The sequence below is a fragment of the Camelus ferus genome, chromosome 9, assembly GCF_009834535.1.
Source record: "Camelus ferus isolate YT-003-E chromosome 9, BCGSAC_Cfer_1.0, whole genome shotgun sequence".
Taxonomy (NCBI): Eukaryota; Metazoa; Chordata; class Mammalia; order Artiodactyla; family Camelidae; genus Camelus; species Camelus ferus.
The window spans coordinates 64713878-64729108 of record NC_045704.1 but is presented as its reverse complement, the minus strand read 5'-3'; the positions used below and the strand labels follow the sequence as shown (position 1 = coordinate 64729108).

Here is a 15231-nt window from a genome sequence, read left to right as displayed (position 1 = left end):
GCTTGGTTTCGGGGAAAAACAAGACAGCACAGTACTATCCATCTGGAGGAAGTGGAGGAAACAGGGGGTCCTAAAAATAACTGAAATAGGTAAAAAGGAGAACATCGAAGGGCACTGAAGACACATGCACCCACGCCGTCATTTCGGACCCGGTCCGTTCCTCTCCCGGGCATTCAGGGCCCTTTGCTCATGCCATCAGCTGCTGCCCCGGAGTGGCCCTTTTCCTAGGCCGCCAGGGCCGACGGGCTGCTGCTCTGACAGACATGCTCTCCCTTCACACACGCCACGCCTCCCCTGGGTTGCCAGTGGGCTTCACAGACCGAGTCATTCTGTCTCCTTTCCGTGGCTTTGCTTCCCTCTGATGTTCATTTTCCTATTGCTTGGCTCCAGTCTTATTTCCTGGTTTTCCAGGAAGCGGGTGAGGGAGGGAGTGCCATACTGAGGCCCTAAGCACACAAACAGAGTCACTGTTCTCATCACATGCTTCAAACTGTCGACATGAACGAGGTTTGGATTTGGGTGGGTACCACGATGTGCAGGCGTGAATACACATCCACCCACACTTCCTTCTTTGTAGCTTCTACTCTGAAATCCTCTGATGAGAACATGCTTTTGAATGAAGATGCGATTACCTAAAGTAACAAAGGGGGAGATTTGTATTTTTCTCCAAGCTTAATAGAGTTCATTAATACAACTTTTTCTAGGACGGCTTAGCACAAGAGATTTTCAGTGACAAATATTTGCAGACAATGATTAGCAAACTGTCCAATGCTTTAGTTCTAACCATGTATTTGCAGTTAGGAAGAGGATGATGCTTTTGAAACTGAAGATTGGCCTTATATAAATGATACATATGTATAAATGAGCACTATGCTGTACACCAGAAATTAACACAACATTGTAAATTGACTATATTTCAATTAGAAAAAGAAAAGATCTACAAAAAAAAAAAAAAAAAAAAAAAAGATTGACCTGCAATTCAGGACATGCCACGTACTCTGGACTCACATGTGGGTCCCAGAAAAGCAGAGTGGGTTTCTCTTTCTTACTAGCTCCCTTTATGGGATTCTTGCTGCGTACGTAGTTGCATTTCTTGTATTACTAGATCCCTTTCTTAAAAAACAAGAAGGCCGTGAGCTCCCTGTGCTAACACATAGGGCCTTCCTGTGACTCAGGTCAGGAGGTGGGCTGTTCAGAACACCTGTGTCCAAGGGCCTCTGGGTCAATGCCTCCGTAGTCATAGCTAAGGAAAAAGGATATAAAAATTCCTGAAAGGATGCAAATGACCTTTTAGTTTAAAATCATCCCCAGGGGAAGTGGCTCCCTCACTGTGTGTGGCAGAAGCACAGGTGTAGGTGCCCCTAAAATGCCCAGCAAGCTCTTCCATGGTCCCTGTCTTCACCATCTCTGTCCCCGGAGCAAAGGCCTCCGAAATGCCAGAGCCACGCGTGGTGCCAGGAGCCAGACCCCTGAACTCATGACACAGGGTCCCCCACCCAGCGACACCCACTGGACACGTGTGAAGCCGTCCTTGTGCGTGTCTGTGCCCACATGCACTCCGGCCGAGCCTGGCTGCGGGAGCAGGCGAGCCCGGACAGTGGGATGCTGCCAGCGCTCCGTGGACTCCATCCTCAGGCTCGTCTGTCCTCCTGGTTCTGATCTATGAACACGGGATGGATCTACCGCCCAGGACACTTTTTTTCCCCTGGGAATCCATCCAGCTTCGACCTTCTAGCACGTTGTCAATGATTTTTTTTTATTAAATCAATATTCCATATGGAAAAGCCCACCAAACCTGCTATTGTACCCAGACTCACCCGGCCCCTCTTCAGGGAAGACGTCTTGAAGACTGGGTCTGAGCCGAGCGGAACCCACGTGGGAGCCTGTGCCTGGCACCCACGGGAGTGTCCACCGCGAGCACTGATCAAACGTCCGGATCCTGAGGGACGAGCCAGAGACAAAGCGGGGGGTTCGGATCCCGCGCAGAGCGCGGCGGAGCCGGGGCAGCAGTCTGGGTGCGGAGTGCTGGCGGGGCCGGCGGCTTGCTGACCCGAGCTGCCCAGAGGAGCTTTTCTAAAGCCCAGTTTTAGGTTCACAGCAGAATTAGGCAGGAAAGTACAGTTCCCATTTACCCTGTGTCCCCCCACCTGCACAGCTTCTCCCAGTTACCTACCTTCCCCACCAGACGGGCGCGCTTGTCATCACTGAGGAACCCACACTACACGTCGTTGTCACCCAGAGCACATGGCTTACAGGACACTTCACTCTGGGTGCTGTACATTCTACAGGTTTTGAAAAATGTATAGTGACATGTGTTCACCATTATAGTATCAAATAGATTGTTTCACTGCCCGAAAAATTAGAGGCACTTTTTTTTTTTACAGTGGACACAACAAATCAACAGCTCTGTCCACAATCTTCTCTTAGGATGCATTTTCCCAGCACAGCCAAAAGACCCCAGGAATTCATCAGCTGTCCATGGGGGAGAAAAAAGCCCACCCAGGATCCTGGAAGATGTGAATGGAGCTTGAGCTCCGTTCCCAGCACCCTCTGGAGTTTAGCTTGAGAAAATAATAAGAATCTATCGGATCAGTGATCTCACTCATTTGGACCACAGTAAATCTCCTCTATATTACTGCTCAGCCTCTGAGAATATTACGCTGGGTCTCATTTTATTAAAGAATGTCGTGCATACCCAGAAGTCGCTATTTAATTTTTAGCTGCAAGATACAATTTTGAAAAACCATTATCTTGAAAGTGCAATAATCAAACAATGTAATCATGAATGTTAAACCTTCCTGGAATATTATTTTAAATGCTTGCCAGCTGGAAGCACGAGTTGACAAGGAAGAGTGTGACTTGGCTTTCTAATTTGTCGAAGCATCTACACTTTCCAACAAGATGTATTTGTTAAAATCTGTTATTCTCTGCATGATTGTTTTGAAACTATCAAAGAATGCAGAATCCTTAAACAAGGAGTACAGATTTGCATTTTCTATTTGTTCCAGCCTGAGATTTAGGATTAAATTACTTCAAGAGACACAATTGAATCCTTTCTTGGAGGAGCGAGAAGGTCCACATACAACACCAGTTGCCACTGTGTGAGCTCAGACTCATAAATTTCGTGACACACGGGAAGTATCAGAAAACCACGGCCCACACTGTAAGAAGGCCCAGAAGGCAGGGCCCACGCCGCCATGGAGCAGGCACTGGTAGCTCTTCCCATCACCCGCGCATGGGTCTCTACAGGAAGGGCCAGCTGGGTACTTGACCAGTGGCTGGGGAGCCCGGCGGTCATCCAGCGGTTCGGTGGATGTGGCCACCCTCCCTGCTCACAGGAGGTCCTGCAGCGCCATGACTCGCAGTGCAGTGCCCCAGGAAGGATGTCCTCCTTTGTGGCTCTGGACTTTGGCACATGAACCTCCTCCCCTGTGCCTCGCCCTTGTATCTCAGGGACCTCCGCATTCGGTTCCCGCGCCCTTCCTACCTACCCCTCTCCCAGCACTTGTTTCCTTGGGCTGTAACTCACATGTCTGTCTTTACTATTGGCACTGAACTCACAGAGGCCAGGGCCTAAACCTTATTTCCTTTGAATGCCGCAAACTTCGCAGATGCTCGAGGAGCTGAGTGGCTGAATGTGCCCCGCGTGGGGAGTCTGGGGACGGAGCAGGGACTGATCTGAGCTCCTGGCTTCTCTTATTCACACTAGCTTCATGGCCTTAGGCAAGCACTCAACTTTCCTATGTCTCAGTCTCCTTGTCTGCAGAATGGGAATGACGATGCTGCCTCACAGGATGTGAATACTGAATGGTTTACACATATATTGTACTTAAAGTGATACCTTGCACTAGTGAGAGTTCAATAAACCTTGGCTAACAAAGTGAGCCCTCAGGAAGTGAGCTGTCCTTATCAGTCATAATAATATCACTCCAAATGTCCCAGCTCCATTGACCTCCCTGCAACAGCGCCGTCTCCATGTCAGTCAGGGAGTGTGATCAGCTTCACTGGGAAGAGTGAATTGCTGGGAGGTCTGAGGGATTCTGGTAAAGAGAAACGGGGATTTTTTTCCTGGAGCAGGCTTTCCTCAGCTGCTTGAATAACCAAATAGCAGGGCTTAGCCAGCATCTACTTCGAGAGAGGAAGGCTGGAGACACGCCCTGCACACTGCTCCCACCCCCAGCACCAGCCCTAGGGGTCCTCGGGTGGGCCCCGGAGAGGGCGGTGGAGCGTGGGCCTGCCCTTGGCCAGCACTGCGGGCTCTAGTGCCCTGAAAGTCCACGGACCCAGGTGGGGAATGCCGGCCCGGGAAGCGAGGGGCCCGCCCTGCGAGCAGCGGGGCGGCCCACTGGCCACCATCTGAGGCTCGTCAGCGACCTTGGCAGAAACTGTCAGACCTCAAACATCTCTAGGCAACAGGAAAAGGAGGTGTTTGGAGGAAAGGGGTGGGCACGGACTGGGGGTGGACAGGGTGAAAAGTCGCCCTGGACACGGAGGCAGGTGTCTCCATCCTCAGACCGGCCTGGCCCTCGGGGCGGGGGCTGCAGACAGTGGTGGTGGGGCAGCAGTGGGTCTGGGGGCGGCAGGGGACGCAGAATGAGAAGGAGCCGCCCGAGAGCCCCTTCACTGGAGACTGCCCTGAGATCGAGAGGCCCACGCGCACACGGCGGGAGGCTCCGGGATGCAGGTCCCGGGAAGGGGCCCCGCAGGGAGCCGGCGCTCCGCTGTGCGGGGCGCCCACCGCCCACCTGGCTCTGCCGAGCCTCGCCCCCTCCGCCGGTGCGGTGGACTGCCCACCCCTCCCGGAGCCACTGCGCGCTCCGGTGCGCAAGGCCTGCGGCGGCGCGGGGCGGCGCCCCCGGGAGTGACCGTGTGTGCGGCGGTTGACGGCTCCGGGGAGGGGGGCTGAGCCAGGTGCGGTCTGCGGGGCCCGGCGGCCTCGGCGGCAGCGGGGCGAGAGGCCCCCCGGCCCCGACGCCCCTCTCCAGCCTGGCCGCCCCTTCCCCCGCCCCCAGGCCGGCGGTGAGAGGGGTGGGGGGGGCTGGGGGCGTCAGGGGGACGGGGACCGTGCCTGCCCGTCCTGTCGCGCTCACCGAGCGGCTTCAGGCCCGAGGCGAGAAGCCCAGCCTCTCCTCACTTGAGGGCGTCCTCCGGGCAACGGGGCGGCCCTGGCGCGCGCACCGGCTGCCGTGAGCGCCGGCCTGCCCGCCTCCTGCTGGCCGCGCCCCGTTGCGCCTCAGGCGGCGCTGAGGCGGCGCGCTCTCCGGGGGCGGGGAGCCGGGGCGCGGGGGCGCGGGCACCGCCAGGCCCCGCGGGGTGGGACGTGCCCTTCGCGGGGGGACCTCGGCGGCTTGCGCGGCTCCCCGGAGCCAGCGCCGCAGACCGGGGGCGGCTGCCGGCGAAGTCAGCGTCCGGGCCGCCCCGAAGCGGGGGCAGCTGCGCGCTGCCTCCTGAAGACGCCCGGGGGGACCCAGAGGCCGCGCAGGCTGACGGGCTGGCGGGTCCGCGGCGCAGACAGTTGGCTGAGGGAGTCCGGCTCCCGAGGGGAACCCGCGCTGCCTCCCGGGCCGAAGGCAGAGCGGAAACAGGCCCGGCGCTGCCGCGGGCGGACGAGGCCGCGTCTCCCGCCGCGCAGACGCCCCTGAGCGCCGGCGCGGCCTTGTCCCCCGGGCCTCGCGGGGCCGCGGCAACACCCTCCCCGGGAGCAGCCCCGGGCCCTCCAGGTACGCGCGCCGACACGTTCCCTCTGATTTCTAAACTCTTTCTTCCTTGCTCTCAAAAGCTCAGGGCTTAGGGGCAACAACCTAGGGCACAATGGCAAGAACTGACCATTTCTAAACATACAAAAAAAATCGTTAGGAGGTTTTCCCTGACACCATTTTTAAACACTTAAACATTGTTTTAAAGCCGCTTTACGAAGCGCTCTGCTGGGCAGAACTTGCCTCTCGGATCGGTTCTGCTCTGGGTCCCTGTAGCGCAGTGGTGTGCTGCCACCTGCTGGTCACAGCGCAGAGCGCACCCCGGGCCGCAGGCGCGCGCTGAGTGTCCATCTGGAGGATCAGCGTGGGGAGTAGAGGGGAAACCCATTTTCTGCTCGTGTGTATGTCTGAGCTATTTGAATTTTGATTAGCAGACAGCATTTTTATAATCAGAAAAAATACACGTCCACTTTGGGAAATACAGTATTTCATATCGTGATGTTTATTATACCTGGCTAGTCCATCAATACTTGCTGTTTCTTTGAAAAGCAGCAACTTCAACAACCTCACCACGATAATAAAAGCTCTTCTGTCTCTTTCCCAGCACATCAGGACACACACGCACGCATACTTTGCCCCCACTAACTCTGCCTGAAGCAGCAACCGCTTCTCTTTCACTTCTCCTTTCCAGGGCAGCCAGCCCGCCCATTTCGAGCCTGTTGGAGCTTCCAGGCAGACGTCAGATCCCAGTCCAGTGTCTTTCTATGCAGGAGCTGAGCAAGCTCTCCAAGCATTCTCCTCAGAGTCTCTCTAGGCTTGATGCAAGGAGCAGCCCCTCCCACCAGCCCTGGCGGGACTGGTCAGGTGCTCACTGCGAAAATTCCCTTTGCGCAGCCCTCTTGCCTTTTCCCAGTGGTTGAGGAATTTAAGAGTTGTTTTCTATGCTCTTCATACTACTTTGAAATTTCTTCATAGTGAGCCCTTTGGAATTTAGCATCTGTTGTATTCATGCATCAAACAAAATTAAGACAGCAAGAGTCCAATCATAAATGCTGTTACAAATCCCCTCCTGGCCTCCACTTGAGGTTGACCTGACCAAGACCAGGAGACCAGCAGCAGCAGCCGCCGCCGCCGCCGCAGCCCACCAGCAGGTGGCGCCCTAATCAGCCGTATTGCCAGGGCCCCCCACCATCCCCTTTCCCCCAAACCCTCCCTGCACTACACCCTCTTCAGTTTGCCAGCGTTCTCACTTAGCAGTTACTGGGGCTTTGGTTTCTCTTCCCCAGGAGGCGCTGAAATTCCCAGAGGCCCTATTAACCTTCCCAGGATCTTGTCCTGTGTTGCCCCAGCCCCACCCTCCACCCCTGGCTGGGGCGCGTGTCCAGGACTCTGCACATTGGACTCTCAACCAGCCTCATAGAAGTTCACCTGTGGCCCAGCTGATTTTCCCTGGACCCTTCCCAGCTGGTCCAGGAATCTCTTCCTTTCTGGATGAAGTGCTAAGCCTCCTCCAGTACATTTATAGCCTGGAGCCGGCAAGGCCCAACACGACCTGGTCCCTCCCAACCTCATCTCTTACATTTCCTTCCCCAGCTGTCTGCACCGACCCCACTGACCTTCCTCCTCTCCTCAGACAGATGTGTTCAGAGCTGTGGGGAGATCAAGATTGCATCTGCCCACCTCCCCTTTTGCCTTCTGCACTGCAGCGCAAGCCCACCCCGTCCTCTCATTCAGGTCTCAGCTCAGATGTCACCTCCCCAGAGAGGCCTTCCCTGACGATTCTATCTGGACCAGTGACCACTGTCACGCACTGAGCTCTCCACTACGTTCTTCATTTTCTTGTCACTCTCTGAACATTTCTTATGGCTTCCTGTTTCCTTGTGTATTATCTCGTCAGATAATCAACTCTACCTACAAAAGGAACTCCGTGGGGGCGGGGAGCCCACCTGTTTTGTTCACTGCTGTGTCCCCAGCATTCAAAAACAGAGCATGGCCCGGAAAACCACTGCAGCACTCAGCTGTACACCTGAAACTGATATAATACTGAATCATCTCTCCTTGAAAGAAAAAGATTTGATTAAAAAAAATGTTTTAAGTAAAAATTTTAAAAAAAATGACCCAGCACAACACTCGCAGGGGCTCAGTGTTAGTTGAAAGACTGACGTGGGGCGCCCTGGCCACCCTGGCTGGGGTCGCACCCCTGCATCTACAGGTCAGGTCAGGCCCGAAACGGCTGCGGCAGGCTGCATCCAGGCACGCCTCGTGCCTCCGCCCCGGGTGCCAGCAGACCCTCCAGTTGCCCTCGGCAGTTGACCTTCCCGCTATTTCAAGAGGCTTCAACTTGCGCGCCCTCGGCTGCCAGGTGGCCCTGGCGTTTTCTTCTGGTCCTGTTCTGGGTGGTGGGCCCCACAAGCCCCCTGCGGGCCCCCAAGCCCTGCCGCAGCCGCCGTCTCCCTCAGAGGTGCCCCCACGTCGCGAGGGTCACCCTTCCCTGGCCACAGCTGGTGCTGAGGGCCCCAGGATGTGGGGCCCTCCCCCCGGGTGACCAGAATGTCCCTCCCGTTTCGTCCATCCCTCAGCCTTTAGGAACTGGCAGCAGGGACTTCTATGGGCTGGATCTTCGTGTCCCCCAGAACACACGTGTTGGGCTCCTGACCCCCAAGGGGGTGGTCCTGGGGCGTGGAGCCTCGAATAGGGTCAGTGCTCTTGTTAAAGAGCCCCCACCGGGCTCCCTCCCGCCTCTGCTGAGGGGATGAGGGAGGCCTGTGGCCTGGAGGAGCACGAGGCGGGCGCCCTGCTCGCAGGCGTCAGCCCCCAGATCTGTGAGGAATGCATTTCTGCTGTTTACAAGCCACCCAGTCTGCGGGCTTTTGTTCTGGCAGCTCCAGTGGACGAAGACAACGCCCTCTGTGACACTGCCTTGCGTTTGGAACAGGGGACACGTGGCACGTTACCCGCCCTGGGGTGCGGCACCGACACCCTGGTCCTGCGCACCCCCTGCCTCCCCAGACCCCTGCAGACTGGGTACGCGGGGCCGAGGACTCCCCCGGCCTGGGCTCTGGGCTCAGCACCTGGCTTCTCCGGCCTCCAACCCTGCGTGACCAGGGTGAGCTGCTGACTGCCCCGCTGCCTCTCCCGGCTCTGGACCCCGGGGTTGGTACCCGTCTGCTCCCCCGGCTGCCGCGGGCTCCGGCGAAGTAGACACATCCCTTTCTAGAGGGCCTGCCGGGAGCTCGCCGTTATCAGCTGCAAAACCCAGGCTGCTCCCAACATCGCTCTCAGCTTCGGGTGGAGGTTACATTCGCAGCGGGGACTGATTACCTCAGCCTTATGTTCCCGGCACCTTGCATGGTGCTTGATGACAGGCGGTGCTCATGTATTTGTCGAGTTGAAGTGTTTGACAGCACTACGTTTTCTCTTCTCATTTAGAGTGCGTCTTGGTGAAGGATAAAAATTAGGTTCTTTTTCAGCATGAATTTTTTATGGTTGTGAAGTACAGATAACAAAATTGACCATTTTAACCAGCTTTAATTGTGCAGTCAGCGACATTAAGTACATTCACACTCTTGTGCACATGTGTGGTGTTTTGTTTAAGCCCCAGCAGCCAGCGGGGCTCAGGGCTGGAAGCCGCGTCTGCGCAGGCCCCGTGGACAGGAGCACAGGGGCCGCCCACCAGCAGAGCGGCTCCCCTCGGTAGGGACATGTGCCTGTCCCCAGCCCCCAGCACAGCTCCTTGACGCAGCAGGTGCTCCGTAAACATGAAACGAGCCACCAGCACACGCTGCAGATGGGCGGGAACACAGGGCAGGGCCTTAAGGCACGTTGCTTAAGGCCCACAAAGCTGGGTTTGATTTGTTTTCAGTTTCTGGTAAGTTGTTTTGAATAACACAAAATAATAATACACAAAATCCCTTTTGGGGAGTGGAAAACTAGAAGGCTCTGGCACCGCTGGGCCTGGGTGCTGGATGGCAGCGCCCTGCCCTTGCTGAGGGCCGCGGCCCCTGGGCGGGGCAGGGCGTGCGCCCTCCCGGCCACTGGTCCCCCAGAAGTGCTGCCTGCTCCCTGCAGCCTCTGAGCTTGAGGCCCTGCATTGGAGGCAGGTGAACGCCGAGACTCACTTCCTCAGCGTCGTAGTGAGTCAGGCAGCCCTTCGGGCCCCCCGCCCTCCTCCGTAGGACGGAAAAGATGGGGGCATCTTCCCCGGTTTCTCAGAAAAGCAGTACAAGACAGCGTCTGTGAAGGCGTGTAAGAAAGTGCGGCGCCTGCCGCACACACGGCAGCCGGCAGCGCAGGCCGAGTCTGCGTGCTTGCCCTGACGGTGTGTGCCTTCGCCGGCCACCTGGTACCTCCAGGTGCTTGTACACTTTATTTTCTGCCCCCGTCACCTGTCAGTCATCTCAAGGCCTTTGCCAGGTCCCTGCCTGGGGGACACAGGGGAGAGCAAGTCCCCCAGGCACAGGCCTGCTCTCCAGCATCTTCTATCTGAGACCTTTCAACACACCGGACAGTGGCCCGCCCTGCACGTCAGTGCAGAAACGTACTGCGTATTTGCCACATCTTAAAGCCGAGGACAGGGCTTTGGGCATCGGAACACCACCAGCCTCCCTTCCCTTCCTTTCCCTCCAGAGCTGGGGCTCGGTTTCTGTGGTGGTGGCTTTGCAGCCTCACAGGCCAGAGGACACAGAGCGCTTTCCCTCTAAGTCCGTTTGGCAAACTCCTTGCCCAGCACTCACCTCCAAGCTCAGGTCACCTGTGCTTCATTAGGGGCATCTTAATACTGAAAAAGAAGTCCAGACAGGCGATACATAGAAAGGCAAGTCAAGTGACCTGGCTTTGAAGTAAAACGTTCGCATGGTAACTGGTTCCAGATTGCCCCGCGGCCTCGCTTGGCAGGCAGGTGTGCTCCTGAGAGTGAGCGAGCCACATGTCACACTTGCTCTTCTCAGACACTTGCTTTCGTCTCCAGCAGTTCCTGATGGAACAGATGCAAAGGAAAGACCAGAGCCTTGTTTAAGCAGGGAGGGGGTGTTTGCATCCTGACACCGGAGAGGGTCAGATCGTCTGAGAGTTTCCAATCCACATCTTAACAGCTTTCAAAAATCAAACAGATTGAAACAAAACAAAACAATGCAAAACCAAAGCCCCGAGTGGCAGTCGACTATTTGGCCAATCCTCTGTGTAAGGAGAGATGAGGCCCTGCGGTGCAGGCAGCGCCCTCAAGAGGACACGTGTGGTTTGGCTCTTCTGGAAGAAAACAAAGCCTCCAGAAATTGGTTACTGAATTCACAGAAAAAACACCACGGAGTCGTTGGACAACATTTCCTTGTAGTGCTGAGCCCAGAAACCCCTCGGAGACTCCCTGCAGCCAGGAGTTTGGCTTCTCCCACACCGGGGCTGGGGGCAGCACCCGGCCCCGGCCTTTGCCGCACCCCCCTCTCCTCCTCCTCTGCGCGCGTCTTGGTGGGACTTCCTGGGGTAGCAAATGCAAGTGCTCAGGCTCTCCAGCAAGTCGTGCAAACCTGCTGCAAACTGGGGTGAGCAGAACCACACAGCCCTCCGAACCTCAGTGCCACCAGCCCGTGGGCCTTCTCTCCAGACTCCATCATCTCTACAGCAACCAGCTCCCAGCTCCTGGTCCTAGCGCCTCTTCGCTCAAGATCTTGGGAGTGACTGTCTGCTCCTGTCAGCTCAGTGCAGGCGGGAGGGTCTGCGACCTCAGCCAGGGGCTGGCAGACACTGTGAGGAGCCTGACACTTGACGTGGCTCGGGTCCGATTTGTGGCTGTGGTGGGCCTTGGGGAAGCTCTGCGGAGAGTGGCTCCCAGAAGGGAGGCAGCCCTTACGGAGGGTGGGAGACGCATGGAGAATTAGGGGCTGTGACTGGGAGGGACCTGTGTTCGTGTTTGATGGCTGCTGCTACAGATTACCCCAGACTTAGTGGCTTAGACAATACCAATGTGTTCTCTTCTGGTTCTGCAGGTGAGAGGCCTGACAGCAGGCCTCACCAGGCTAAGCAGGAGCAAGGCTTCGGCTGCCTGAGCTCCGTCTGGAGGCGAGAATCTGGGGGAGAACCTGCTTCCTCGCCTTCTCAGCTTCCTGGGCCTGCCGGCGTTTCCGACTTGTGGCCCCTCCGTCTTCAAAGCAGCCACGTGCTCGCTCTGCGCCCTCTTCTGCCATCACAACTCCCTCTCACGACCACAGAGGGAAAGGTTCTGCTTGTAAGGACACGTGTGACTAGACTGGGTCCATGTGAATAATTCAGGATAACCTCCCCACCTCACTGCCCTTAATGTGAATCATGACTGCAGAGTCTTTTGTCATGGGTTGAACTGTGCCTCCCAGACGCCTATGCTGAGGTCTTCAACCGCAGAACGTGAGCTTACTTGGAAAGAGGGTCCTTGTGCATGTGATCAGTGAGGACCAGGGCCATGGGGGGCCTTAACCTGCTATGGCCGACCCTTATTAAAGGGGGAATTGGGACGCAGACACACGTAGAGGGAAGATGATGCGAGTAAATCTGGGAGAAGGCAGCCACCTCCAAGCCAGAGGGAGAGGCCAGTCCCCGGGAGGAACCGACCCTGCTGACGTCTCGGCTCTGAACTTCTGGCCTTCAGAACCGTGAGAGGAGGCATCTCTGCTGTTTAAGCCACCCAGTTTGTGGTACTTTGTGACAGCAATGCCAGCAAACCACACTCTCCCTTTTGCATGTGAGAGCCACTGGTGCTGGGGACGAGGACGGGGCCATCTCTGCGAGGCCACTGCCCCGCTCACCACGGGCGTGCTCAGTGGGTCCTAGTCCAGTGCTATTCACCTGACTTTGTCTTGGGACTACGCTCAGCGGCTCCTACACTGTAAGTGAAGTGATGGACTGGACCACAGGCTAGACGCTCAGAAACACCCCGCCAGCAGGAGTGGAGACAGGACGATCGGTGTCTGTGCGAGAATGCGGCCGGCGCCAGGCAGCTGCTTTGCGTGAGCTCCGACGCCAAGTGCCAGGGTTCATTCCCATTTTTGAGGGGGAGACGTTATGCTCGCAGAATCTAGTGAACTGGACATTATCACCCATTTTCTTAGGACAAATGAAAGCCCGTGGGAGTGACGTCAGCAAAATGATGAAACAGGAGTTTTCTCTTGTATTCCCTGCAAAGAACAGCACTTTTGACAGCCACCCACATGCGGGAGCCTTCGCGGTGGTCCGGGAGTCCGGAGGAGAGGTGCCCGCACAGCCCCGACCCCGGGCACACTGAGGAGAGTGAGAGGAATGGTGTCGCCTCCCCCACGTCACCTCGTCCCCAGGGTGGCGCAGCTCCATGCGCGGGGCACAGTGAGCGCTGGGAGGGATGCTGCCTGAGGGGCCCACGTCTGTCTCGCCCCATCCAGAGCAGGGGCCGGGCGTGCGCTGCACGGGAGCGGTGGGAGGGCCTGCAGTGGGGCAGGCAGGGCTCTCAGAGGGCGTCGAGGGGCTCTGGGCCCTGTGAACAGCTTCACGGAACATCACAGAGCCTGCCCACGAGCTGCTGGGGCAGTTCACCTGCAGATCCCCCTGCCTGGCTCACCGGCACCTGCGTGCTCCCCTCGCTTCGCCCCCACCCCCACCCCACCCCGTGGCTGCCCCTTGCGTGTCCCCTGAAGGTGCAAGTGTGAGCCTCTGCAGATGGCTGGTGCTCATGTGCAGAAAACCTGCCTGACTGCGCAAGAAAGTGAGAGAAACCACACTCACTGGGGAGTCAGTGCCACCCAAGAAAAGCAAACAGGGGCATCAGCACCCAGCCTGGCTTTGCAGGACTGAGACAAGGCGTGCAATCTCAAGATTTCTCCCCGAAGAGGGAACAAGAAGTGTGGAGCGGGTTTATCCACAGAGACGATCTCAGGTAGCAGGTGGCGGCCGGGACGTGGAGGGAAGAGACCCTCATGCAGTTTGTCAGGAATGTAAATGGGCACAGGCGTGACGGGAAGCAGCATGGGGACTCCTCAGAACGGAAGAGCCACCACGTGATCCAACACTTCCACTCCTGGGTATAAACACACAGAGAGCCCTTCCCAGTGTCTCAGAGAGTTACCTGCACACTCACGTCCTTTGCAGTGTCATCTGCGAGAGCCAAGACACGGAACAGTCTAAACGTCTGTGGACAGAGGATGAACGGATATAGCAGGCGTGATGTGCACGTGCAGAATGGAATGTTACTGAGCCTCGAGGGAGAAGGAAATCCTGCCATTTCCAGCATGTCCTGGAGAACATCACACTAGTGAAATAAGCCAGATGCAGAAAGACAAGTACTGTGTGGTTTCACTTATACGTGGAATCTAAAAAAAAAAAAGAAAGAAAAGAAAGGAAGAAATGGAATTCTGGAAACAGAGAAGAACGGCGGTTACTAGGGGTCGGGGGGCATGGGAGAAGGGGACGGGCCGGTCCCAGTGTGTAAGCCCTCAGTTACAAGATGGCTGGGCTCTGGGGAGCTCACGCGCAGCACGGTGCCTGTAGTTAGTAACACTGTTGTGTACTTGAAAGTTACCAAGGGAGTGAACCTTAAGTGTTGTCAGCCCCCAAAAAGGTAACTACGTGAGGGATGGATGTGCGAATTAACCTGGTTGTGGTGATCACCTCACGGACGTGCGTATGTCAGAGCATCACACTGTACACTCTGAGTGTGTAGTTACACCTCAGTTCAGCTGGAAAAAAATGTAAAAATCCTGAAATTGCAGAATCCGAGTAATTGGTTATGAGGATTCACTACTATCTTCTCTATTTTGCCTATTTATTAAAAGTTTTTTAAAATGTGTAAACATGAAAAGGGAAACGAAAAAACTGTACGCACTATGTTCCCTTCCAACGCGAGGTCACCGTAAGAGAAGCCGCGCCCCTCCGGCTCCTCGGGTGGTCCTGCCGCCCACAAGTGGGCCAGGCCGAGCTCCGCCGGGTCCCCTCCCAGCAGGCCGCTGGCCGCTCACAGAAACTGCAGTCAAACAGCCGGCAAGACATGAAAACAACACGCTAACCAGGAGAGTGAGCCTGCGGCTGAGAAGGCAGTCACAGGCTCATGCTCACTGCGGAAAAGGTGTCCCCTCTCCATTGCCCCGGCCGTCACCCTGCACCATCCTGAGCCGCTTCAGTTTGGACCCTGCAGCATTCCTAGCTGGTTCCCTTTGGGTCTCTTTCTTCCTGCTTTCCATCCTCTAGCTGCTGCGTTTGTAATCAGAAAACAGAGACATGAAACCCAGGTGCACACACAGACACACGGGGCTGACGGCGTCATTCACCTGCTTAAGCGTCAAGGCATCCAGCCGCCCCCCCAACCTGTGAAGTCCACGTTTCTAACTGTGGCAGAGGAGGCCCCTCCAAGCGGGCCCAGCCTGCTCTTCCAGCTTCATCTTTCACTGTTCAACACTGCACAACACTGTGTTTCTCAAAGTTCGGTCCCTGAGCACTAGAATTAGCACTTTAGAGCGCTTGTGAGCAACCCCAGCCCTGCTGACTTGGAGTCTTTTAATAGTCACTTGGAGCAACTTTTATGCGCACATCGTGGGGGCCTGCTAAT

The 15231-nt window shown here is 56.4% G+C and overlaps 1 protein-coding gene across 1 annotated transcript; it reads left to right on the top strand.

The window, feature by feature from the left end:
* The first annotated feature begins 1776 nt into the window (after positions 1–1776).
* Positions 1777–14479, top strand: LOC116666104 (collagen alpha-1(I) chain-like). The gene is made up of 4 exons (XM_032488204.1): positions 1777–2015; positions 4514–4861; positions 5095–5720; positions 11675–14479. The coding sequence occupies exons 1-4, from the start codon at positions 1777–1779 to the stop codon at positions 11950–11952; spliced, it is 1491 nt and encodes a 496-aa protein (XP_032344095.1). The 3' UTR covers positions 11953–14479.
* Positions 14480–15231: the final 752 nt, after the last annotated feature.

Bases quoted from the DNA above. Each gene is read 5' to 3' on its own strand.
- LOC116666104 (XM_032488204.1), top strand. From the start codon at position 1,777: ATGGAAAAGCCCACCAAACCTGCTATTGTACCCAGACTCACCCGGCCC. The intron at 4,862-5,094 runs GTGACCGTGTGT...GCGCTCACCGAG, and splicing joins GCGGGGCGGCGCCCCCGGGA to CGGCTTCAGGCCCGAGGCGA. The intron at 5,721-11,674 runs GTACGCGCGCCG...CTGGTTCTGCAG, and splicing joins AGCAGCCCCGGGCCCTCCAG to GTGAGAGGCCTGACAGCAGG.